Consider the following 25,674-nt stretch of genomic DNA (forward strand, 5'->3'; position numbering starts at 1 on the left):
GTACTTTGACATATAATTGTTAACCTTTTAAAAAAGAATGGTCAACGTAGATACAAGTATCTTGTCTTAGGGAGGGATAAATCCTACTTTGTAAAGAATCACTCTGATTCAAACAAAAAATTCTGTGAAACTGATATTATCAAGATGCTTGATTTCTTGATTGACAACATATGTGTTACGTTCGGAGGACGTGTTTTTCAACAGACTGTCGGCATTCCAATGGGAACAAACTGTGCCCCTCTACTCGCCGACTTGTTTCTTTATTATTATGAGGCTGACTTCATGCAGGAACTTCTTAGGAAGAAAGATAAGAAGTTAGCAATATCCTTTAACTCTACTTTCCGCTATATAGATGATGTTCTTTCACTAAACAATTCAAAATTTGGTGACTATGTGGAACGCATCTATCCAATCGAACTAGAGATAAAGGATACTACAGATACAGTGAAGTCGGCTTCATATCTTGACTTACATCTAGAAATTGACAATGAGGGTCGGTTGAAAACAAAACTTTACGACAAAAGAGATGATTTCAGCTTTCCAATTGTGAACTTTCCATTTCTAAGTAGCAACATTCCAGCAGCACCTGCATACGGGGTATATATCTCCCAATTGATACGATATTCCCGTGCTTGCATTTCCTATCATGATTTTCTTGATAGAGGTTTGCTGCTCACAAGGAAGCTATTAAACCAAGAGTTTCAAATGGTGAAGTTAAAATCATCCCTTCGTAAATTTTACGGACGCCATCACGAGTTGGTTGACCGTTATGGAATAACCGTTTCACAAATGATATCGGATATGTTCCTTGCGTCGTAACTACAATCCCCTTCCCTTTCATGAATATGACTTACCGAATTAGACTATTTACCGGATTTGTAATCACATAAGCAACACGACAGGTGCCACATGTTGAGCAGGATCTGCTTACCCTTCCGGAGCACCTGAGATCACCCCTAGTTTTTGGTGGGGTTCGTGTTGTTTATTCTTTAGTTTTCTATGTTGTGTCGTGTGTACTATTGTTTTTCTGTTTGTCTTATTCATTTTTAGCCATGGCGTTGTCAGTTTGTTTTAGATTTATGAGTTTGACTGTCCCTTTGGTATCTTTCGTCCCTCTTTTATCTGTGTGACTTGAATTTAGAGTTGCCTCAATGACACTCATACCGTACCTTGTTTTTTTCGTATAATGTACAAGTCCACCTATTTCTCACCTGCTTGAAAAAGTGTGGTCCCCACCTTCTATATTGTATTCTCTATTTGTTAAAAAGTTATCTGGTCCACTTTGATCATAATGAATAATTGTAGTTTGCGTTTTGTTGGTACCAAGCACATCGAACGCACGAACCCATATTTGTTGTGAATCTCCATCTCCTATTGTGCCAGCAGCCATATTAAGAACAGACTGTTCTGCTATTGGATAAATATCCTCCCATCCGTCCACAGGGGCCTCAGATGATGGTCTACTGACAATTTCATGGTTTATTTGGAACTTAACGATACCATTTATATTAGAAATACTATCAATTGTTCTGTCCCCTTCATGGTCATCATTCTTTGTCAAGATTCGTTTATAGTTATGACGTCGTATGTCATCACTTAATCGTGGTTTATAGTCTGAAACCTTTGCCAAGAAATGTTCTTTATGATGTACAGAATTGCTGAACAAATCTTCCCATTTTACAGTTATATCATTTTTAACATTAGGTTTGAAGTCTGTTTGCCATAAATAGTTTGTTTCAAAATTCGCAGATGATACAAACAGACTATTAGAGCTATTAACAGTTACATGTGAGTTATCGTCAAATATAACAATACGTCGGACGTATTCCGAGTTATTCGCAACATCGTTCACTTCCAGTATACATGAATACACTCCAGCTTCCGTCGGCTTGTAAGTCGGGAAAGTCAAGTTCTTAGCCATTATGTAAGTTATAAACACGGGTGCAGGGTTGGTATTATTAGTTATAAGAGGTTCTTGTAATCCTTCCGCATCCACATTATATTCCATCTTCCATACTTCAAAAGTATAACTAGAAATGCCAGAAAGGCGATCGGTCCAACCAGACCAATCGGGACGAATTTCGATCTGCATAAAAAAAGAAATTGTGTTAAATGGACTTAATTGTGAACTATATATTATTTTTGCTAGTTGCAATTAAACATTTAACACAATCATTGTGTGGCACTGACAACATTATCGAAGAATTTTTCGAGGATTAAAAAAAAGTGGTAAAGGTAAAATTTGCAGAAATATCTTTTTAATCTTGATAAATTTATTTCATTTTGTGGCACTGACAACATTCTCGAAGATTTTTTTGCGGATTAAAATAATAATTAAGGTAAAATTTGCAGAATTACCTTTTTAATCTTAATAAAATTATTTGTAACGAACACATGTAAAAATAAATAGTACAGGTGTTGCCAAAAATGTGTGGTTCATTTAATATTATTTGAAGAATGATATTTAATAACACATTAGAAAAAACATCTCGCAGCTTGTTTTTTCATCATTAATTTTCCAACAAATATAACAATACCATCTTTCAACTACTAATCTAATAACAAATCGTTTCATGTCATACCGATGTGATATCATTCTCCAATTGCAAAGCATGATCCGAACAAGTGGAATTTTCTGTGCAGTGAGAAGGCACTCCAAAATCAAACTTGAACTCCAAAACGTTAATAGCTGTTACTCCAATATAAAACTCAACTCCAGTTACAGCACCGTCGTCTAATGTCATTAGTTCCAGTTTTCCACCTGATCTTGCTCGAAATTCCAACAATATTCTGAAATGAAAGAGCACAAATTACTCATTTTGTATTTTTTTGTAAATTTAAGAGATTCACAATATTAATGTTTATTCCTTTATTTTCATATAAAGTAACAAAGGTAAGTCTTTGTTTGTACAAAAATACAAAACCAGTGTTTTACATTATCATCAATAATATAGCCGTTATAATTTGAAGGATGATTTCAAAAGAGGGGCGACACTGATGAGTCTTTTGTAGACGAAATGCGCGTCTGGCGTAAATACAAAAAAAAATGGTATCTATGAGTTTATTCAAAAGAGAGGCGAACTTTTGACAAATATTTAAAGAGATGCAAAGGGCGTTTGGTAACCTTAAAACTATTGAATTCGATATTATACTGACTTGTTATAACTTTTTCCTTTTTCGATTCGAAACATAAAAGACTTAGTAATGCTCTGGACCCAAATGTTTGTTCACAGTTACATAATTTGTTATACTATATAACTTTGCTTACATATCTCCTGATGTTAACTTCAGTTGTTTATCAACTGTAAAGGTACATTGTAATTCCGTCACTGGCATCATATTACTGGCATGTGGACATTGTAAGATGGTGTCATTGTTCCCTGGAAATAAATGGAAACTATTTTCAACCTGCTAGTGTTTGGCAATTTGTTTTAAGAGCATACTCGACACTGTTTAGTTGCTTGTTTTTTTGTTCTCACCATTTAATCTAGACATCATCAAATAAAATCGAAAGATACCAAAGAAACATTAAAACTTCATAGTCAACCATATAAAAAATGCATCTTAGTACATTTGTTGTTTTATAGAAAATCATGAACTCCGTTTTGATTTCTCAACACCACAATGATGACAAATTAATGCTATTTCAAACATTTCAAGACTGGTTGATGATGGAAATTCGTCATTGTATTACGTACTATATGTTCTATTGAGTGTCAGGAGTTTAAGAATCCATTTTTAATTTTTAATAGGATTTTTCATAATATTTCATGTATTACGGAGTAATTTCTTACGTTTTCATAAACAGAGGTGGAAGATACATTAGAGAGAACGGAAATCAAGGAATCCAACAGAAAATGACAAAAAGACAAAGAACAAAACGAGGGTGATCGCAGATGCTCTAGAAAGGCCTGCTCCATATAGACACCCGTCGTTTTGCTCAAGTAATAACAAATTCGATGTCTCAATCGATAAATTACAATTGTTGTTATGAATTTGTTAATGGTTGTTCTACATCTGAATACTACAGGACAGTTTTGATTATTCAGATGATTTCGTTTCCGTTATTTTGCATAACTTACCTTGAAAATCTTTAAAGATGTTAAATATGATATGCGTATGACACTATACATCAAAGAAGATTTTAAAATGTAAAATATTCTAGATAACTGTACTCTAAAAATACAGTCGAAATATACTGTCGCAATTTAGCAAAAGGAACGTAATTAAAACTATTTGACTTATAATTGTTAATTTTTATACATTGTGACTTGAATTAAGAGTTGTATCATTGACACTCATACCACATATTCTTATTTGTATTTACTTTAGATAAATCAAATTTGAGCACTGATAAATATCTTTGTGAGATTTAGATTTTCAGTTTTACACGAGAAACGCTACACAAAAAGGGATATGTAGTTCCCTATTATCAATTTTCCTTTTGTGGACGATGGTGTTTCTATAACCCAACCTCACAGTGTTCATAAATGTTAACTTGTTCTCCTTACCCTTGTCTGTAGTTTCATTTGGATTTCAACGAACGTAATTTATACATCACTTTAATTAAATCAAGGCTGTTTCGTTATCCCAAATACCGTAAAACATTTATAGATTTGGTTTAGAAGTATGGCTGTAAAATCCGTATTATAAATTAACGAGATACTAGATCATGATTTTTACGGTGATGATGTTTATCAAGCCTAAACATTTTGATGTTTTGTATCTTTCTAATAAGTTAAGCACTGCTCCACACGTTTTAAACTTTGTCTCCAAAGTTAGTGAGAGATTGGTTACCTAAAACCCTCTTTATCTTGCCACATTCTGTATACGTCTGTTCCAGGTCAGGAGCCTGCCATTCAGTGGTTGTCGTTCGTTACTTTATATATAATATATCATATTTGTTTTCCGTTTATTGTTTTGTACTGAAATGAGTTTTCTTGATTATAATTGTTTTACATCTGTTATTTCGGAAGCATTTGATTGCTTGTTATGCGGGACGGGTTCTGCTAATTGTTGAGATCTGTATGTTTCTATTTAGTTGCTGAATTAAAGGCCGTTTGGTTACCTATTATTGATAACTATAATGTTATTTGTTCTCTGGTAGGGGCAAAGTTGTCTCGCAGGCAATCATATCACTTTGTCTTACATTTACATTTATATTTATTGATTTGTCCTAAAGGTATTAACTGGTTTACAGGTGGTCATGCATTACACTTAAACGATTTTTAAAGGATCTGATAATGACAACAAATCATTTCGTTCATTTAATCTTTTCAGACAGTATCTGATCAAAATCAAAATAAATATAAATATAAAAGATTTGAAAAAGGAATTTAACATGGGAACATTCAAAACACATAAGTAGATCAAAATAGACAACACCATTCACAAAACAGCAAGACGACGAGTCCACACACTACTTAACTTTAAAAAAAAAGATAATGCTAAAAAAGATGCATTAGCCAACATTATAACTCGTGTATGTAATAACAACATTATGTATGGAAATGTTCATATGTTGTAGTTAATTTAATAAGAACTAATTTTATTTTTAGAACAATGTATATGCCTTTGTTATCTCTACTGCATATCAACCAGCCAAAAAGCTCATTACTTTGATACTGACATGAAAAAAAGTGCAGTCTGTGATAATAAATGAAGGAATGCGAATAATTCGTATTGCTTTGTTCGCGGTTTTTCAATATTTTATTAGTTATACCAGCTCTTCAAAAATGTAGAAGGTTTGTACTTACTCCACTCTTTATTAAGTAACATGAAACGTGAATCTTGATCAGTAACATTCTCAGTGACTTATGAACTTAATAGCATACATGTATTACTATTTTTGTAAATCACATTTCTTTGTATAGAGTAAGTTTTATTGTTAAAAGTTGTAAGATTGGTGTTTATTTTATCTGGTCGGATATTTTTACCTCTCGTTTCTGTCGGAAAATCAAATGTATCGATTTGTCATTATTCGTCATTTGTTTGTTGTTCTGTGGTTTATATTACATTTTTTATGTTTTTTATTTAATTTATGCAACTAGTTCCACATGAAATACCATGAAGAAATATATGTCACGTGTTTTTACATCGTAAATATATCTGTACCTGAATTAATTGTTGAGTGGTTGAAATGCACACGCCCTTCTACTATCCCAAAGGTCACATTTGTGACATAGTTTGGATAACCTGGTACTGGACCAAATATGGAATCGGATTGAAAAGAAGCTTCAAACATAAGCCTCAATACATTGAAGTCTTCTTGATTTGACCAAGTTATTCTGTCTCCGGTTGAATCTGTACTATACGTAAACAAATCTTTTCCAGCCGTAGTATCGTGAAATGTTAGGGAAGAATTAGTCCTATGAATTAATGGCATATACTGGGCATCAACTATAACAAAAACAAAGACAGATTTATTTCATTTTTATTATTATATTCATATCAAACAATCTAATAATCAACATTATGTATAATTTTACATGCACCTTTAACAATAACTACCAATAACAAACAAATACATATTTTTTTTTTGCAAACTTTTCGAGTATTTTAAGTTATAACTTGAACGATATCTTATTTCGAGACCCGTGCTGAAGTTTTAATTTACATTTTTTCTTACCCCTACCATATGAAATAGTGACAAAGATAATAATATTAATACTGATGATGATGATGATGATGATGATAATAATAATAATAATAAAAAACATTAACAAAATTAAAACAAAAACAAAAATATAACGAACAAACAAACAATAAATAGGTAAAAACAAAATGGCAGTAAAAGTTATGATCGCAGCTGTGCAACATCATCCATGCAAGCTTCTGCTTTACAAGTAATTTAGTGTTATTTGCAGCGAAAGAAATATAACGTAATAGATTTAATATTTTGTTTTACACTTGCAAACATATAACGCGTATATATTAACCATGTTAACTATAAGAAAATATTTAATATACTTTTGACTAGATAAAATAGAAACAACGACTTTTAATTCGTGTAAATTTGTAAAAATAAATTTGTGATGGAAAGCTGTTTTAATTAGCTGCTTCAACTGGTTGTTTTGATACTTTTCCTACGTGTTTAACGACATACACTACAAAAAGGATATCGAGGTTGGTGTGGTTATTATGCGACACATGATAGTTTTTATCATTAATGAAAGAAGAAGAGTAACTCTACACAAATGTTGCGTTAGACCGAAATCAAACACACACATACTGGTTTCTCGGATGTTATCAACTTTCCATTCCATTGTGACATTTATAGCATGTACGATTTGGATTTTAACACACAATCAGATTGTTCCATGCGTTATATAAAGATTAATTGATAAAACACCAACAGAATTCATTCCTATTAATCCGCATCATGCGGGTCATTATACTTTTTGGAAAAGAGTTAAAAGTAAATATATTTGATTCAAGAAACACTTACACTGCAAACAATTATCGCCCAGAAAACCGTTTGAACATGTGCATTCATCATTGTAACTATTACAAACTCCTGGATAGCAAGGTTGTAGGTGTGAGCAATATTCAGCTGAAATATTTCTTTAAATTACATAAGATTTATACACACATTCATAAATACATATAAAATATCAGAAAGCTAGTTAAATACTATCAAATTAATATTAATCATTTCTGTCGCTCAGTCTGGAACTTATAGGTGCTAGCATATTAGCACGACCTTTCGGCAAGTCAAGTCTGAAAATAACATTATTTTGATACTCAGCCATTTTATCAATGGAAGGCCTTTCCGGTATGGAGAGCATATCACTTTTAGATTTTACTAAGATGTTTGTTACAATCGGAAGTTTACCATTCAAAACTAAATCTGGTGGCGCGAAAGGAGAGGTAGATAATCTTCGAAGTCGTTTCTTCAAACAAGAACAGTAAACAATTATCCCAATTACAATAATAACGAACAAAAGAACAACTGTTGGTACTATGATAATGATAAGATTAATACTGCTTTCTTCTAGATCTGGACTATCGTCTGCAAAATAAAGTTTAAAAAAAAATTATATGGGGGAAACAATATCAACCCATGTTACCAATATATTTACTACACGAATTTTTATATTCAACAGCTAAACCATAAAAAGGATTGTATTGCCAAAAGATGATACACACGGTCGTTAATCATGTCCTTAATTTTGAAGTTGAAATAGGGAAGGTCTGCGGATTTCTTATTTTTCATTTGTTATGAATCCAATTGCACTGAATATCCCGATACGTTCATATAAGTTTGTATGTGTTCTATCGTTTTCAATTTTAAATTTCTCGAAAGATAAATCCTAATTTAAACTTTCATTTCAACTTTATTTACAAAGAAACACAGGATGTTCTTGTCATAGTCCCTGTGTCTTTAAAATATTATTGATCTTGTTCTGCTCATTATTTTTGCTCTAAGAATTTCCAATATATCTATGTTTTTTTATTTACAGTTTTCAAGACGATAGGAGGAAGTAACGAAGAGTCGTCTGACAGTTTAGAATATATTGAAAAAAATTCTTGATGATATTTTCCTATTTAAATTTTCTCTGTATCTATAACAGTTTCCAAGATAATAGACACAATTGAAAATTTGTCTGACAGATTTGACTTAATAAACGGTATTTTAAGTATTCTGAACATTTCCGGTAGAGTTTCTATTGTGGTTTACACGACAAAAACTTGCATTTACACCTCTGTTCTACTTTCAGCCATGTCGGTGAATTTGGTTGGTAGGCGGAGTCATTGCAACCAGATACCCAAATTATCATTGTGTTCAATTTTGGGTTCAACTGATCTATTTGTTTCAAAGAAAATTGTTGTAAAAGTAAATGGACGACGGGTACCAATTTAAGTAAATAGCTAACTTAACACTAGGAGCTAGGTGAGCTAACGGAAACTTAGAGAATCACCAGAACATCAAAGGCAGCAATACCGGTGTGTCGACAGTGTAGGCATCTCGTGCCTTGCAGGGATCATCTGCCATGCAAATTCCCTTCGAGTCAGTACGTCAATGCCGGAAATAGAACACAATCGGTTAAAATACAGAGAACTATAGTGAGACATAGAAATATCGTACGAATCAACCAATTCGTGATGGTCACCATGTTGTGTTGGTTTCAGTTAGTCTTCCTCATAACTCTCCTTGGACAGTTTTATTGTGTGTAAAGAACACACCCTCAAAATGAAATGCGCATATTGTGAAAATACACGAACGAAAAATTTCAACTGAAATAGATAATGTGACGGTACCCAAATTGCACCTATTTTGACAGTTTATTTTTCACATACGTTTATTTATAAACCAGACAAAAGTTTCCAATTCTGTGTTCATTTTGAAGATGTATCATTATTTACACATGTTACAGTATATAGTCCATCTAATTAAATTTCAGATTAAATAGTAGGAAAAATAGTTTTAACAGACCTCCAAACGACACACTATTGTGTAATGAAGTACCCAGTTGTTTTAAATAAAAAATACTATTTGTCAAAATTCAATGCTTAGTATTCAGGAATCCACATGTGATTGACAGTGTTTGTTAGATATTTACTGTTGGTTGGATATACCATCACAGGATTTTTTACTAAAAAAAGGATGATGGTTAGAAGTTTAGAAAGTTGTTCAATCGAATATCTTCAATCTATAGCCATATACAAACTAAAGAAAACAAGTGAGTAGTGATATTTACCTGTTGAAAATATAGTTGTCAAAGGTTCTAAACTTCTACTAAGATTCGTTCCATTTCCATATTCTGTGTACATGTCAATACCATAAGAAGCACCAGGTGAAAGGCCAGTTATTGTGTATATTACAGAATCTTTGTCAATTATAAAACTATCTGTAGAATTATCGGGCCTATGCAAGTATATTACAAACTGTGCGATTTGGTAGCAGGTTACAATATTCGTCCATTGAATGGTAATTTCAGTATTGGTTTTATTTATAATAGATATGGAGGAAGGGCTTGGATCTGTAAAATGATAAAATATAATCGTGTGACGTGTAATTAATAACGTCCCAAGATAACGGTGACATTTCAAAAACATGAAAATAAGAAAATGGTACTAAAATTGTTATTTCAAAATGAGAAAAGTACACAGTTTTATTAATACACACATTTTTTTTTCATTATAGCGGTATTTTCAACATTGCCATTAAATGCGCTATTTGTTTTTAAAATGTACGTACTAAATCAGGAATATGGCAGTTGTTATCTATGTATGTTGCATTGGCGTTTGGTTTGGTTGCACTTCATTGTGTCTGTTGTACCGTTGTTTTTATCTTATAGTTGATGTGTTCCCCTCGCTTTAAGTTTGTAACCCGGATTTGTTTCCTCTCAGTCTATTTATGAATTTTGAACAGCGGTATATTACTGTTGCCTTTATAAAATTGTAAAAACCAAACAAGAAGTTTGGAAAATGTTGGATAGATATGTTGCAATATAGTATTTTTTTCTAATTAGTCGTGTTTATATCGCATAAAACCTCCACCACGTTTGCATATCTGGTTTATATGTTGTAAAAGAAAATCACACACTAAAAAAACTCTACAATAAAGCTTCGCATAGAATGACCTCTAACTTCAGCATGGAGAAGGTAGATGACACATAACTTTGTGTTTTACTTACACTGATTGACACCATTGAATCGACTTACGTCACCCATCTAAAATTAACAAAAAAGTAATAAATCTGTGAGAAGAAAACAAAAATCAAAGTTCCATTTTGATTTCAAAATGTAGTGCGGCTAATCGTACCTAAATTTATCAAAATAGCATAGCACTGGTCATTTAAAGTATTTCAATGAACAGTAATATGAAAACCGCAATTATTAATGAAACTCTGAATACTAAAATAGAAATTTCAAATACTTTTGAAAGCAATTTGTACATGAAATAAATGTTGCATCTTATATTAAATTGGAATATTACCTGAATAATGGAGAATGATGCAAGTCTTGCGGTATTATAGGATGTCACGTGCAAGGAATATGTTCCTGAGTCAATCAATTCAAGAGGAACAGCCAGTTTACAGTTGTCAAAATCAAATGTCATGGTACGTGTAAAACACTGTCCCATCGGAACACAGTAACAGTCTGCTGTCTTAGCACAATCTTCTGTTGTCTGAGAAGAAACTTTGTATTAAGTTAAATAAAAAGAGGATGGGCTATTGAACAGATTTAGTACAATTTTACATACAACTTTGGCTCGTTGAACAATAACTGCAAATCAAGAAAATAATGCTTTTATCTCTACTATATTTTGCGATATTGCTACAACAATTTGTAAATTTGTTTTAAAAGCAAATTAATTCACACACAAAAGATTCCAAATTTGACATCTTCAATTATGATAAACATTTTTCTTAAAATTCGAAAGATATCCATTTAATAATGTAAATTATTCCTAGAGTTACCAACTTCATTTTTTGTCTATTAACATATTTTTTACCTCTAGTTCGTAGTGAAAATCGGTTTAAAAATTTAGTTTTACAGCTTGCAATGGAATGCAGTGGCGTTTCTTGTAATCTTGTCTTTTATTTTACTAATATGTTTTTTGTGTTTCTGTGTAACATTTTAGGTTGTTGTTACAGTGAATAAGATTATAACACAATGTAGACTGCTGTACCCCAATTCTTTACATGTTACCCTATTATATCTGTTTGTTTTGTTTACACATCGATGTCAATATAATTAATTTTTTGGCGACTGTCATAGTGAGAGGTTTACCTAGCTATAAAACCATGTTTAATCCACCGATTTTTTACCTAAGAAAATGTCTGTACGAAGTCAGGAATACGACAGTTATCAATTTGTTTAATATGTTTTTGAATACTTAATAATATCACCTAGAACACCGCTTTGAATGATGTATACAGTAAAAACGAACAAGCTGACCCTTTAAGAAAATTTAAATACGTATGTTATTATTCATTTTATCAGGTTTGTTTTATTCAATTCCATCAGTCCAAAAACAGAAAACTTAATGTTCATACACATTTTACATCTTTTATTTGTAACAACATTTCAATATCATGGAACTACAGTTGACAGAATCGTATTTGTTCGAACCATTTTTCTGCGTTAACTCTTTATTCAATTGAAGGATATAGTTTTTTTTTATTATCTGGATATATTTAACATGCTAGTTACCTCATTATTGATGAATAAATCTGTTTGAAATTTCACTTCGCCTGTTTCATTCAGAACAATTTTATAAGAAGCATTCAACACTCCACTATGGAGATCTTGGGAAATAACTGCCACTCTGCAAACAAAACATTAAGAGAATCAAAACATTGATACATAGCTTGAAGAAGACATGAATTATTTTTTATATTGCTATCGTTTCCGGGTACCTTAATATAAGGAAAGAGCTAGCAAGCCATGAATTCACTGATATATTTTTTTTTAATTTAACATACAAAAAATAATAATAAACAATTCATACCGGAAACCCGGTTGAAATAGAAGAAAAGAATCGAAGCTCTTTTTGAAGAGAAGGCGATAAATGCTTACTGTAATGTTTACTTTGTAACAAGAATTTTAAAAGTTAATGGGAACAAATAAAATGACAATTTTCTGCTCAATTACGAAGTATTTTATTTCAAAAACACTATTTGCATAAGTTTTCAATTTATATATTACATAGTAGTTAAGCAGAACAATTAGATATCAAGTCGACGACATGGGTATCTATGAAGTTGGATGTAGAAAACGCATAACCTCCGATTTAAATTATTTTTTACAACAAACGGAGACCATATCAATATATTACTTCAGTAATTTTCGTGTCTGCCCTTCCATTATGTGACTCAAGAAAAAAATCCAAAAAAATGGGTAACAATTGCATCGAAAAGAGAAAAATCAGTGCACCTTTTTATGTTAGGGCGTGTTTGAGTTGAATATTGTGTCTTCAAAACATATAAAGCAAGAGTATTTGATACATCATCTCGCTTCAGATTCTATCAATTTTATATATCAAGGTTACAGGTTGACTTTATAACATCAAAAATTCACAGTTCTAAAAGATGAAATATATGGGTCAAGTGAAATACCATTCAAATAAATCACAAAAACAGAGTAGGTGTGTTCGAATAGCTAATTTTTACTAAAATTACTTGACGACAGTCTTTTATGTTGAATCATTTTTTTGTGTGATAATTAGGATTTATAGTCTTCAACCATTGAAAATTTAAAGTCTGCCCTTCCACGAATATTTTTTTAAATGTTTATAATTTAATTTTGGATGTAACGCGGCTTCTGATTGGCTGACGTTATTTTGTTATCAGCCCATAGGCATAATTTAGTCATGTGACCGTGACGTCATCAATCTTTTTTTCATGGTTTTCTACGGTTTAAAATGGAATTTAGAATTAAATTATAAAAAATGACTGTAATATTTTTTCTGTCTATTCGAAATAACATAAAAAAATGTGGTACACACTGTTAAATAACCCGCTACGCACGTTATTCAGTGTGTACCAAATTTTTTTATGTTATTTCTTCATAGACAGAAAACATATTACAGTCATTCCTTAAATAAATTTTCGAAAATTCTACCTGACAACCGATCAGACAATCGTTTTAAGGATTATGTACCCTTGTGTTGATTCAATGCTAAACATATGGAAATTTTATAGAAAATCCACAGCCTTTATCCTTGTACCCTCATATTTGGCAATTTGATGACTGATAGATATAGAATTATTGCATGCAGTGCTAACATTGATTTCTTTAAAACAAGTTTAATAATGTAGTTATTGGTTAAAACAAATAAAAATATTGACCAAATCAAGTACACCTTTTATGGTGCGCTCGACTCTAGTGACTCAGCACGAGGTATTTTGGAATTTACAGGTTGGTTAGAACTTATTGTAAAAACTGAACACTAGCACATCATAAAAGAGCAAGTGAATAATCTATGTTTCAAACTTTATGACAAAAATCTCTGTATTAAAGGATGTGGATTTTCTATTAAAAATCTTGGTTTATTTGCCACAAAGTACTCTCTTTCTATTAAATGCAATTAAACAGTAAATAATAATGCTTTGCATCAAGTTTCTCCTTGGTATATGTACAAAATGGCCTATCTGTATTATTCATTACATCTGTAGTTTTGATGCAAGTGAAGTTTGAAAAATTCGTACAAAAATGGCTACAGAAGGGGTCATAAACCTCAATGCAACAAGAACATTAACTGATGCTCATTAGCAAGTAGATACATTTGTCTTTTAAAATACAACTGACATATAAGGATAGTAATGGTGCTATGTGGATAAATTTATCGCTTTTAAAGAGCTAAATTGGCAGCGTGTCATCCCTACAATGGCTTCCATTTCTCTGATTGCAAGAATGAACTGGTGTAATGGGGATATAATTTTGACGAAGTAGAATCCTGACTGGTATCTTCTTGTGTTCTGTAAATGTTTTGTAAATAAAACACAAACCCCGCCTCTTTTAGAAATATCTTATCTGCTTTTTTACGATCTTCAAAATAAACATGGTACGTATAAGATGTAGAAATTACATGCATATTCTGAATAACTAGGAACTTTAATTTATTACTGTATCAAATATTGCTGTGGCTATCCCTGCTGATAATTAAAATATATATATACTTACTTCCAGATTTCAGTAATGTGTCATTGTAAGAATTTTTCTTTTACCTATTGTGATACAGTTTTTAATTGCTGTGTTCAATAAATGAAGATAGTGTACCGTTCTATGAAATACATTCATATATATAACAGGTTAAATTGTTTGGTGTTATCCAGTTTGACATTATATAATTAACACATAGCTGAGAGGGTGATAGAGGAGATTGTTATCCCGAGAAAACATTGTCAACCGCGACGAAGCCAAGGTTGACAATGCTTTTTCGAGGGGTACCAATCTGCTCTATCACCCTCTCAGCTATGTGTTATTTAATTTATTATACTGAATGTCCTATCATTATTGTGTTATACAGACTAATTTTGTTTTGAAAGTATTTTATATTATAATCCTGGTACCTTTGATAACTATTATATGACGTCAAGTACATAGCAACATTACGCGTATTAGAAAAAACAACAAAAGTTAGGCAAGATGTTTTATTTTTTTTAATTGGACAGTCAAATGATAAAATATGGGCCAAAACGTAGAACGTAAGCATTGTTTATAATAACGTGATTTAAATTCAAATCATAGTCCTTCAAATTATCGATTTTGATAGGTCCAGACGAGAGGGTGAATTTTAATTGTCACCCGCTCAGCCATGTGATAGAGTAAACTAACACACTCGTATTAGCCAATCAAAATATGGCATTTTAACATGCTGTATAATAATAAATACTAACCTACTGGTGAACTGTTGAGATCCACCATTGATATTATAGGCAATATTACTTAAATGAATGAGCGGTCCAGTCTTATCAAAATGAATAATTGTTGTTATTGTATGATTTCTGCTGGTTACATCTGTCGCACGAATCCAGACTTGGTGAGAGTCTCCGTCACCTATGGTACGTGTTGTCATTTGAAATGATGTTGTTTCTGACAAGGGAGAGATATCGCTCCAACCAAAATCTGGAGGAACACTTTTTGGCTTGCTAATAATCTCATGAGCCATTTCATATTTAATAATTCCTCTTAGATGGGATGTTGCATTTAATGTTCTGTCACCTTCGTTGTCGTCGAATTCTGTGAGAATTTTCTTATAGCCATGTCTGTTGATTTTGTCACTTAGCCGAGGTTCATACTCTAATATCTTAGAGAGAAAATGTTCTTGGTCATGGAGATGATTTGAAAGCAGTTCTGTCCAGACTACATCGATGTCAGTTACACCATCTAAATTATATTCCGTCTGCCACATATAGTCTGTTTCAGTACTGGCTGTAGATATGAAAAGTCTGTTTGATGAGTTAACATTAATATCTGACGTATCATCGAACACTACTATACGTCTTACATATATAGAGTTATTCGCCTTGTCGTTTACCTCTAAAATACAAGAGTATACCCCTGGTTCGGATGGTGTATATTCTGGAAATGTTATGCTGTCAGCCATTATTTCTGTTATAAAGGAAGGTTCTGGATTTGTTGTCGAAGTGATAAGTGGTTCCCGTAGACCGTCTTGCCCAGGTACGTATTCCATCTTCCAAACCTCAAAAACATATCGATATACACCCGAAATGGCGTCCCTCCAGCCCGACCAGGATGGACGTATAGCAGTCTGTGAAAGGAAAGGAAAAAAAATCAGAAAAGGGTGATTTGGAGAAATTGTATTTTCTTATCTATATTTGACAAAATCTTCGTACTCTTTTTTTTTTTTTTTTAAATTGTTTTTATTCAAGCGTCACTAATAAGTTTACAGAAGATGAAACGCACGTCTAGCATACAATATTATAAGTCTGGTATCTCTGATGTGATCCCCTTATTTTATAAACAGCTTACACATTTTGCAAACAGTATCAACTATATAATGGCGTATTAAAATTATAATATTTTAATAAGTGGAGAGTCAAGAACCCAAATTAGTTGAAGAAAGACAGACTGGTCATGGGCAAATGTAAAATTTTAATAAGAAACAGTACAAACAACACTTCACAGAAAACTAATGAAATATTGTAAAACAAGAATTTGATTATAACTTGGTAGGAATTCGCAGCTGCGATATGATAATTGCGTTATTTTAATTCAAATATCCATTGCTTTTAAATAAACATACCACTGACGTATCATCTGCCATTTGCAAAGGATTACTAGTATCTGTACAAGATGAATTTTGTATACAATGGAAAGGCATCTCAAAATCAAATCGAAATTCCAAAACCTCTTGCACTGAATGTCCATTATAAAACTCTGTTTTAGTGATTATATGATTGTCTGTGTTCTTTAGCCGTCTGTTGCCACCAGATGTTACATCAAATGTAAACCTGAATCTACAAATATCAGTTCATAACTTTAACTTAATTTCAAATAATCAAAAACTGTTTGTCTTCATTGTTTATGTTTAAAAAGATCTGTAACACTTAATCTGGGTTCACGTTTATCTTGATTTTACCAGAAGTCAGAAAATACCCAAAACTGTAGCGATTGCAGATGCAGATCTGGTCTCTATGATCGAGTTGAATGTTTAGTTAGTAGAGAAATCATGAATTACATATTTGATCTTATTATGCGTGACATTAAATCATATTTTGCCTTTTTAACATGTTGTAAAACAGTTTGAACTTATCATTTCAACGTAAATGATTTAATTGGGAAACATGTACATTGTAATAGGGTATGATGTATGGTGTCATGGCAATATAATTTGACAATCCCCATGTATTTACACATTATATTTACTGAATGCTTCTATGTTCGTTTAAGTCTATTGAATAACAATGATTAAGTATAGTCGGACAGAATTAAAAGAGATAGTGTTCTTAAAGTTTTAACCCACATTAATGGCAAATTGAACAATATGTTTGCATGCTGCAATGAATTGATATACAATGTATTGTGAATAAAGTAAACTAGAGGTTCTAAAGAGCCTGTGTCGCTCACCTTGGTCTATGTGCATATTAAACAAAGGACACAGATGGATTCATGACAAAATTGTGTTTTGGTGATGGTGATGTGTTTTAGATCTTACTTTACAGAAATTCTTGCTGCTTACAATTATCTCTATCTATAATGAACTTGGCTCAGTAGTTGCAGAGGAAAATATTTTGTAAAAATTCACAAAAATTTACAAAATTTATGAAAATTGTTAAAAATTGACTACAGAGTGCAATAACTCCTTAAGGGGTCAATTGATGATTTTGGTCGTGTTGACTTATTTATACGTCTTCCTTTGCTGTACATTATTGCTGTTTACAAATTATCTCTATCTATAATAATATTGAAGATAATAACCAAAAGCTGCAAAATGTTCTTAAAATTACCAATTCAGGGGTAGCAACCCAACAACCGGTTGCCTGATTGGTCTGAAAATATCAGGGCAGTTGGATTTTTACCTAATGAACAATTTAACTCAACAGATTTGCTCTTAATGCTTTGGTTTCAGAGACATGAGCCAAAAATTCCATTTTATCCTATGTACTATTTTTAGCCATGTCGGCCATCTTGGTGTTGCAGGCGGGGTCATCAGACACATTTTTTAAACAAGATAATTTAATGATGATTGTGGACAAGTTTCGTTAAATTTGTCTTAGTAGTTTTAGAGGAGAAGAATTTTGTAAAAGATCACAAAACTTTACGAAAAATTGTTAAAAATTTACTATAAAGGGCAATAACTCATTAAGGGGTCAGGTCAAATGACCACTTTAGTCATGTTGACTCATTTGTAGATCTTGATTTGCTGAAATTTTTTTGCTGTTTACAGTTTATCTCTGTCTATAATAATATTCAAGATAATAACCAAAAACGGCAAAATTTCCTTAAAATTACCAATTCAGGGGCAGCAACCCTACAACGGGTTGTCTGATTGATCTAAAATTTTCAGGGCAGATAAATCTTGACCTGATAAACAATTTTACTCCGTGTCAGATTTGCTCTAAATGCTTTGGTTTCAGAGATAAAAGCCAAAATCTACATTTTACCCCTATGTTCTATTTTTAGCCATGGAGGCCACTGATCTTGGTTAGTTGGCCGGATCACTGGACACATTTTTAAACTAGATACCCGAATGATGATTGGACCAAGTTTGGTTATATTTGGCCCAGTAGTTTCAGAGGAGAAGATTTTTGTAAAAGTTAACGACGACGGATGACGGACGACAAACGACGGACGCCAAGTGATGAGAAAAGCACACTTGGCCCTTTGGGCCAGGTGAGCTAAAAATCAGGAGAATTAACAACGAATATAGGGTCAATATGAAAAAGACAAAAAAGGAAATAAATAAAAATAGGTTTGCGGAAGGATTGGTTTTTTTTTATTAATCCGCATTTGTTCCGTTTATGAAGTAATGTTTCGTTGCATTGTATTAATGTGAAAATGGTAGATGTTGGTTGTTGTGTGGTCGACGTTAACAGACAATTATCCATCATTTGAAGATTTTATTCACTTCTACTAATTAAACATGTTACAATTAAAATGCAATATATAATTATTTTTATTGGTGATCAGATAGTATTAGGTATTGCTAGACCAGATTTACTTTTGCTTACAATTAATTTTCAGTCATCACCTTTCAAGTACAAGATTGTTCTTTCGTTAAGGATACCAAAGGACAAAGACTCGAATAATACATACTTGTCTCCGGAGGCAACTGAAAATGGTGCGACTATTGGAATAATACACTGTAACTCATCAATAGGCGATATGCTACTCAAACCCGAACAATATTCAGTGAAAGTTGTTGAGCCACCTGAAGAATATTGGTAATATTGGTATAATAACGGTAGTATCTTATATAACATCAATAGATATCTTTAAATTATTAAAGTAATAGAAAACAAAGAGGATCATATAAAAGCATGGTGGTTTTTATGCTAAGATACACAGTGAAATTTTAAATCACCCACAATGTTAAAAATCGACATTTTACTTAAGTTCCCTTGCAAAACTTTAGGGTTTATGCCAAGTAATTGAACAACAGTACTGCCGGTATTAATTAGTGCCCACATCAAAAACATTAAACAAATAGATTTTTTTATATAGGACACTAAATTGATGTTATTTAATTCAGATAAAAAAAGTCGAATGAAACATCAAATTAAAAAAACAATGAGTAAGTTCTACTATGAAACAAGTGTACATACACATTCATGTAAAAAGTTAAATTATAAGTTACTCGTTTTATATGACCTTGTTACACATACCTGAAGCAAATGTAAACGTCGATATCACCTGACCAGTAACCACACCAAATGTCATATCACTAACATAATTAGGAAATGTCTGTATAAAACCAATGGTGGAATTTTGGTCGAATATGGCATCGACCGAAAGAACTAACGAAGTATAATCCTTTTGATTTGACCATACTTCTTTGTTAGCTGTCGTTGATGATACAGTATAAGAATATTGTACCATAGTCGATGAATTAACGTAAAATAAAGAGGAATTCGTATTTTGCAATACTGGTGTGTAAGAGTTGTCGACTGAAATAAAAAAAAAAATTTAATGTTACAAATTATGTTTGAATAAGTTTTCAAAGATGGAATATAAAAATATTGAAATTAGATACAATTCATTTCATAGTCTTATCTAACATAACAGTTGTCTATATGAAAACATAAGGAGATGTGGTACATGTAGGATTGTCAATGAGACAATTACCCATCAAAATGTGGTGAATAATTGTCTCATTGACAATCCTACATGTACCACATCTCCTTATGTATTCATATAGACAACTGTTATGTTAGATAAGACCAATTATTGGCAACCGTGTGTCCTTCAACAATGAGAAAATCCATACCGTATAGTCGGCTATTAACGGTCCCTTCATGAAATATATGAAACAATTCAATGGAGAAAACTAACGGACGAATTTCTAACAAAACAATTTAGGAAATACAAATATGACTGACATAATACCAACGACAACCAATGAACTACAGCCTAGTTTAAGTAACACTTGGATAATTTTAAATACTGGTTCTCTGTAACCATTTCAACTCTTACATATGGAGTGTGGCACCGCGGCATGGTCATGGATTTTCTTCAAACTTCACACATTTACTAGTTTTGATGAAACAAACAAAATTTTGGTTGCTAAGCACATTGGTTGCCATAGCAACAGATGACCGGTTTTACGGTACCTCTTCTCAATATCTATGAATTTAAGCGCAAAAAGGCTATTTTCAACATAATTTTTCATAATAAATGATTAAGAGAAAGAAAGTTTTTTTTATGATTTTATTAAATATATGCATTTTATTAATGTAATCAAATGACTGATATTTTCATATTCATTTTCAATCATAGTCACATACACCCCCCTTTTTATGTGGTTTGCATTAGATAAAAAATACCCTTTTGAGGTCATTTTTAAATGCTCACAAAAAAAATGTGCGGACACTTGAGTTAGAGTCAACCATGAATTCATAAAAAAACATAGTCTTATCTGATCAATGATGTGAAAAAGTCATGGGGAAGTATATCTCATTTTTTTGTTACCATGGATACAAAATGCCTAGTTTTCATTTTTTCAGAAAAAAAATTTTGAAAATTTTTGAAAAAAAATGTTTTAAAACCTAATTCTGCAGTCAGAAAAAATAAATAAATAACAAATTTGTAGAAATTATTGTAATCATCTAAATTTTAAACATATTAATAAATAATGGTATTATAATTTTAACTGTGTTGCTATTGAAACAATTTGATAATGATACACAAGTTTAAAACAATTTTGAAAAAAGTTTCGGTTTCTTAAATTTGCACAAAAGTAGGAAAACTAAAACTCTTATTTAGTTTCACTGTATACACACATGTGTATATATAAATGAGTATGCAAGTATAGTATATCCATAAAGGTGTAACCACTTGGATAAACAAACACAATTTCTCTAATCTGGTTAAAAGTGCTGATTGTGAACAAATTTCAGTCTGTTTTCATCATCATGAGATGTGTACAAGAAAAACAATTACTCATTCTAGAAAAAACAAATACAATCATTCAAAATTTTTTATATATTCAATTGTGCAATATTTGCCGTTGAATTCGTTGCCGGCAGGGAACATGCAGTCCATTTTCAAAATTATTGATGAGTGCTGAGTTTTGCAAATTCGTTTTAATGATCCTCGATACATATATATCAATGAATATATACCTTTTTGTTTACATTATACAGGTCTTCTTGTACAAATGTATATGGGAATTATCAATAATATTCCAGGCATGATTAGTGATAGTGTTGCAATAGAACCAATAAATTATATGCATAAACTTGGAAAACACTTTAAAATAGACATACACAAACTCTCTTCTGTAAGTTTTCAATTAAATGCAGTGTCAAAGGACAATGGTTTTTACAAGCTAGTTCCTTAAACTATAATTATTCAAATGCTGTAGTGAAGTTGAAATAAAAAAAGTCAGAAAGATCCTGCAATAGGGGCACTAGGCTTGAATAAAGGCGGAATATTTGAAATATCACTTCTATGAAAATGGGTATCAATTAGACAAGGACAGAAATTTCAACTGGTCAACTAGGGAGCCCCTAAGAATCAACCCAATAGTTCTTTAGCAAACTAATAGCGTAACCATCCAGGGTGGGTACAGTCGGCCGTTGACCCGATGGTCCCCTGCTATCCATCTGGCATATTTCTTGTTTGCCGTTCTGGAGGGGAGGAATTTTCGAGATTTTCCAAAAAGTTTCTTTTCCCTACATGGACCCAAGGAAACTCTATCAACGGATGGCCTCGGGTCTTACGACGAGCAGCAGGGGGTATAACATCCAGACAACTTTCAAATAAGGGGTGCCACTGACTGTCTCAAGAGAGGGCCCGCTACATACATGCTTCAGTGATTCCATATGTAATCAACCAAATGTTTCCAATGAAAAGAGGGGGTAGGCCCTCAGGGCCCCCTGGATCTGACTTAGGTAGCACTATCTTAAGTTTAGCATTAGTAATAGGCATTGGATTCTTGAAATTTGAGAAAATCACAATTATCTTTATGGATTTTTAGCAGCAAATAAAAAATATTGACAATATAACTTTACACAGGGTAACATTAAAAGAATTATAAACATGTACATATAATTTGATTTTCACTGATTTTCACTGAAAGCCCAATACAGAAAGATGTTTCTCAAAATAAGTATACTGTCTTTCTTTTAACAAACAAAAATAAGCTTTTACTATGAAACAGGACTCAATGTTTATAACATATTATACATGTCACTTTTGTCTGTGACTATATCCAACTATAGCAGTCATCACTTGACTTTGACGACGTCACACATCACCCGTATTAAGCCCAAGTAAAATGTAGAGAAATGCACAGGGGCTTTCAAGAATCGATAAAACAAAGTACTTTAAGTTCATGATACCAAAAGTGTGGGAATATATAGTAATTCCTCATATATTTAGAAATATATTTAAGCCTTTTGCAAAAGTTTAAATTTTGGTCTTCTCCCTTCCAAATGCTTTTGAAAATTTGTCTTGTTGCCTCGATAAGTTCACACTGTTTATCATCCAACTCCGATAAATATTCGATTTTCTGTCGTGTTTAACCTAAAATTGCGATTTAAACAAAACAGATGGAAGAATTGTGGGAATATGTGCTTATTACTATATTCATAAATATTTGAAATATCGTATATGCAATAGTTTAATTTTTTATTATGTCCCTTCCAAATTGATTTGAAAATCAGTCATTTTCAGAAAATCTGGTATTATTTTTCAAGATGGCGACCCCATTGACAGCGTGGGACGACTTGGTAAAAACAGAGACATATATATGTCTCTGATCATTCATCGGGTTACCAGTTAATTTTACATAATCCTAATAGACCACTTTCGAGTTCATCCGTCACCGGAAAAAACTCGTCAATTATACGCGCTTTTATCACCGTCATTTGTGCGTTTTGGGGCGTCGTCACTTCCCTTCCAATGTTGAGCGAGTGGTTGGAAAACTATAATTCTATATTATACGAATTGTTCGGCAAATTGAATTCTCAAAATTGACAATCAACACTGCTGTCATTAGGGAATTGTCAGTAAGTACCTACAGAGCAACCATTATTTCTAGTTTATCCTGCACAAAGACGATCACTAAGACGCTTGATGAACGTAAATAGTGCAGGGATACAGGCGACCCCCTCTATCTGGTAAATGACGTCATAAAGGCGTGCATAATTGACGAGTTTTTGCCGGTGACGGATGAACTCGAAAGTGGTCTATTAAACCAGTAACTTGCAGAGTTTTCGAACGTAATTATGACTGGAATAGTTGCATATGGCGGGCGGCGGCGGCGGCGGGCGGCTTTCTGTCCTACATTCTGACAGTTATCACGATGAGGAAAAATGACTTTATACCTATTTTTATATAATATGCTATCAAATTGCATTAAATTTATAGAAACACTTAGATTGAACCATTGATTTATAAAAAAAAAAATATAAAATGATATTTAAACATAATAGTTAACGACTTTCGGGAACATTTTTAAACTAACACAAGGCTCTGCCGCTCTGGCATACTTCAAGTTAAATCCGCGAATATGTTTACTTATACTTGATGAAAACGTTCAAAACTACCAAGATATCGTGCATACAGGGGGTCAGGCATACCTCAAGTAGTCTACAAAATGTTTATTTGTGTGTTATGAAAATATTTAACTAACAAGATATCCTGCACAAGGCTCGGGCATGCCTTCAGTAGGACGTGGAAATAATTATTTACTGTTAATAAAATATTAAAAAACAAACTATATTGGATTGATCAACTTACATGTATTTATGGCCTTCTTCACACATTGTGTGTGTTACTCTATATTTGTGATCAAACGTGTCAAATTATAACCGGTAATATACGACATAATTTACAACACAGTAAAATACAATATAAAACTCAATATTATAAAAAGTTTAGATAACCCCATGCTCGTCACAATACCCTAATTTGTTTTCCCCCAGGTTTTTATTATTATTTGATAAAGACTTTACCATTCAATCTTACTGTTGATTTTTTAATAAATTTTAAGCAAATCCTATAAGATATACATACCGTATTAGGAAGTACAACAAACAGGACACAGTCAACGTTGGTAAGGTCAAGTGTTTTACCCAAAAACATATATTTTTCCTGTTTTTGTTTTTTTAATAATATACCGTGAAATAACACAGAAAGTTTCATTGGTTAGGTCATTGTCAACGTTAGAAAGTCACTTTTTGGGAATGGTTTTATAATTTTTCCTATATTTATATATTAAATGATAAAATTTTATTATTATTTTAAGTTTAACATAAATCTTTTAAGAAATATAAAAAGTTCTTAGAATTTTCATTTAGTCCTATCATTGTCAGTGTTGGTCAGGTCAAGTTTTATGAATATTTAAAAAAGTTTTCAAATATTTTTTTCTTATATTTATGTATTAAATAGTCTAAATTTATTACAATTCAAATTTGACATGAAACCTTTGAGAAATAAAACAGTTATTAGCATTTTTATTTTGGTCCAGTCATTAGTGTAACCCACCAAAGGGAAAAAATTCGTATTGTGAGGAATATTGCACGATGACCATTTTTTAGAAATTAATTTCACATGTTTCTAGGTACATTACCCATAACTTTTTTTGATTTTTTACTAAAACAAGAATGAAATTAATTGTTTTTGTGTTTCTTTATAATAGATGTAGCCGCATGGTTTCACAGCACTACACCAAATATTGTATTTTTCTCCAAAATCGCTACTTTCTCCACTGTTACCATGGTAACCAACCAATATAAATATCGGTTGGCATTATTTTTCTGACTAGTCTAATAGGATCTACATATCAGCCAACTTTTAGAAAGATCGGTGACTATGCGTGCCGAAAAAGTTTAAGTGGTTAAGCTGGGGTCACACATTCACGATTTGTACTGCCGTCCTTGACAGGACCATTCCCGATTAAAATTTGTCAAAAGTCTGATCAAGATCCTGTGAATCGTGGATGGAAATTCGATTTGTATCTTTCGCCAGGTAAAATTCTACCGAGTCTGTCACGACTGCGTCCCGATTCTACCGAATGTAATCCGACAGAGA

General features: G+C 32.1%; 1 protein-coding gene across 1 annotated transcript in view; it reads right to left on the reverse strand.

Annotated features, from left to right (window-relative positions):
* The window catches only part of LOC139513395 (uncharacterized), a 53,319-nt gene that overhangs the window by 21,961 nt on the left and 5,684 nt on the right, over positions 1-25,674 (reverse strand). Inside the window, exons 6-18 of the mRNA XM_071301822.1 lie at positions 19,803-20,084; positions 19,234-19,348; positions 16,721-16,934; positions 15,351-16,225; positions 12,163-12,277; positions 10,943-11,134; positions 10,641-10,677; positions 9,702-9,983; positions 7,448-7,552; positions 6,115-6,399; positions 3,269-3,380; positions 2,583-2,790; positions 1,212-2,086 (exon numbers count right to left, since the gene is read on the reverse strand). Coding sequence (XP_071157923.1) covers positions 1,212-2,086; positions 2,583-2,790; positions 3,269-3,380; positions 6,115-6,399; positions 7,448-7,552; positions 9,702-9,983; positions 10,641-10,677; positions 10,943-11,134; positions 12,163-12,277; positions 15,351-16,225; positions 16,721-16,934; positions 19,234-19,348; positions 19,803-20,084 — 3,697 coding nt within the window. The remainder of the gene's footprint in view (positions 1-1,211; positions 2,087-2,582; positions 2,791-3,268; positions 3,381-6,114; positions 6,400-7,447; positions 7,553-9,701; positions 9,984-10,640; positions 10,678-10,942; positions 11,135-12,162; positions 12,278-15,350; positions 16,226-16,720; positions 16,935-19,233; positions 19,349-19,802; positions 20,085-25,674) is intronic.

This window comes from Mytilus edulis, chromosome 2 (genome assembly GCF_963676685.1).
Source record: "Mytilus edulis chromosome 2, xbMytEdul2.2, whole genome shotgun sequence".
Lineage (NCBI taxonomy): Eukaryota > Metazoa > Mollusca > Bivalvia > Mytilida > Mytilidae > Mytilus > Mytilus edulis.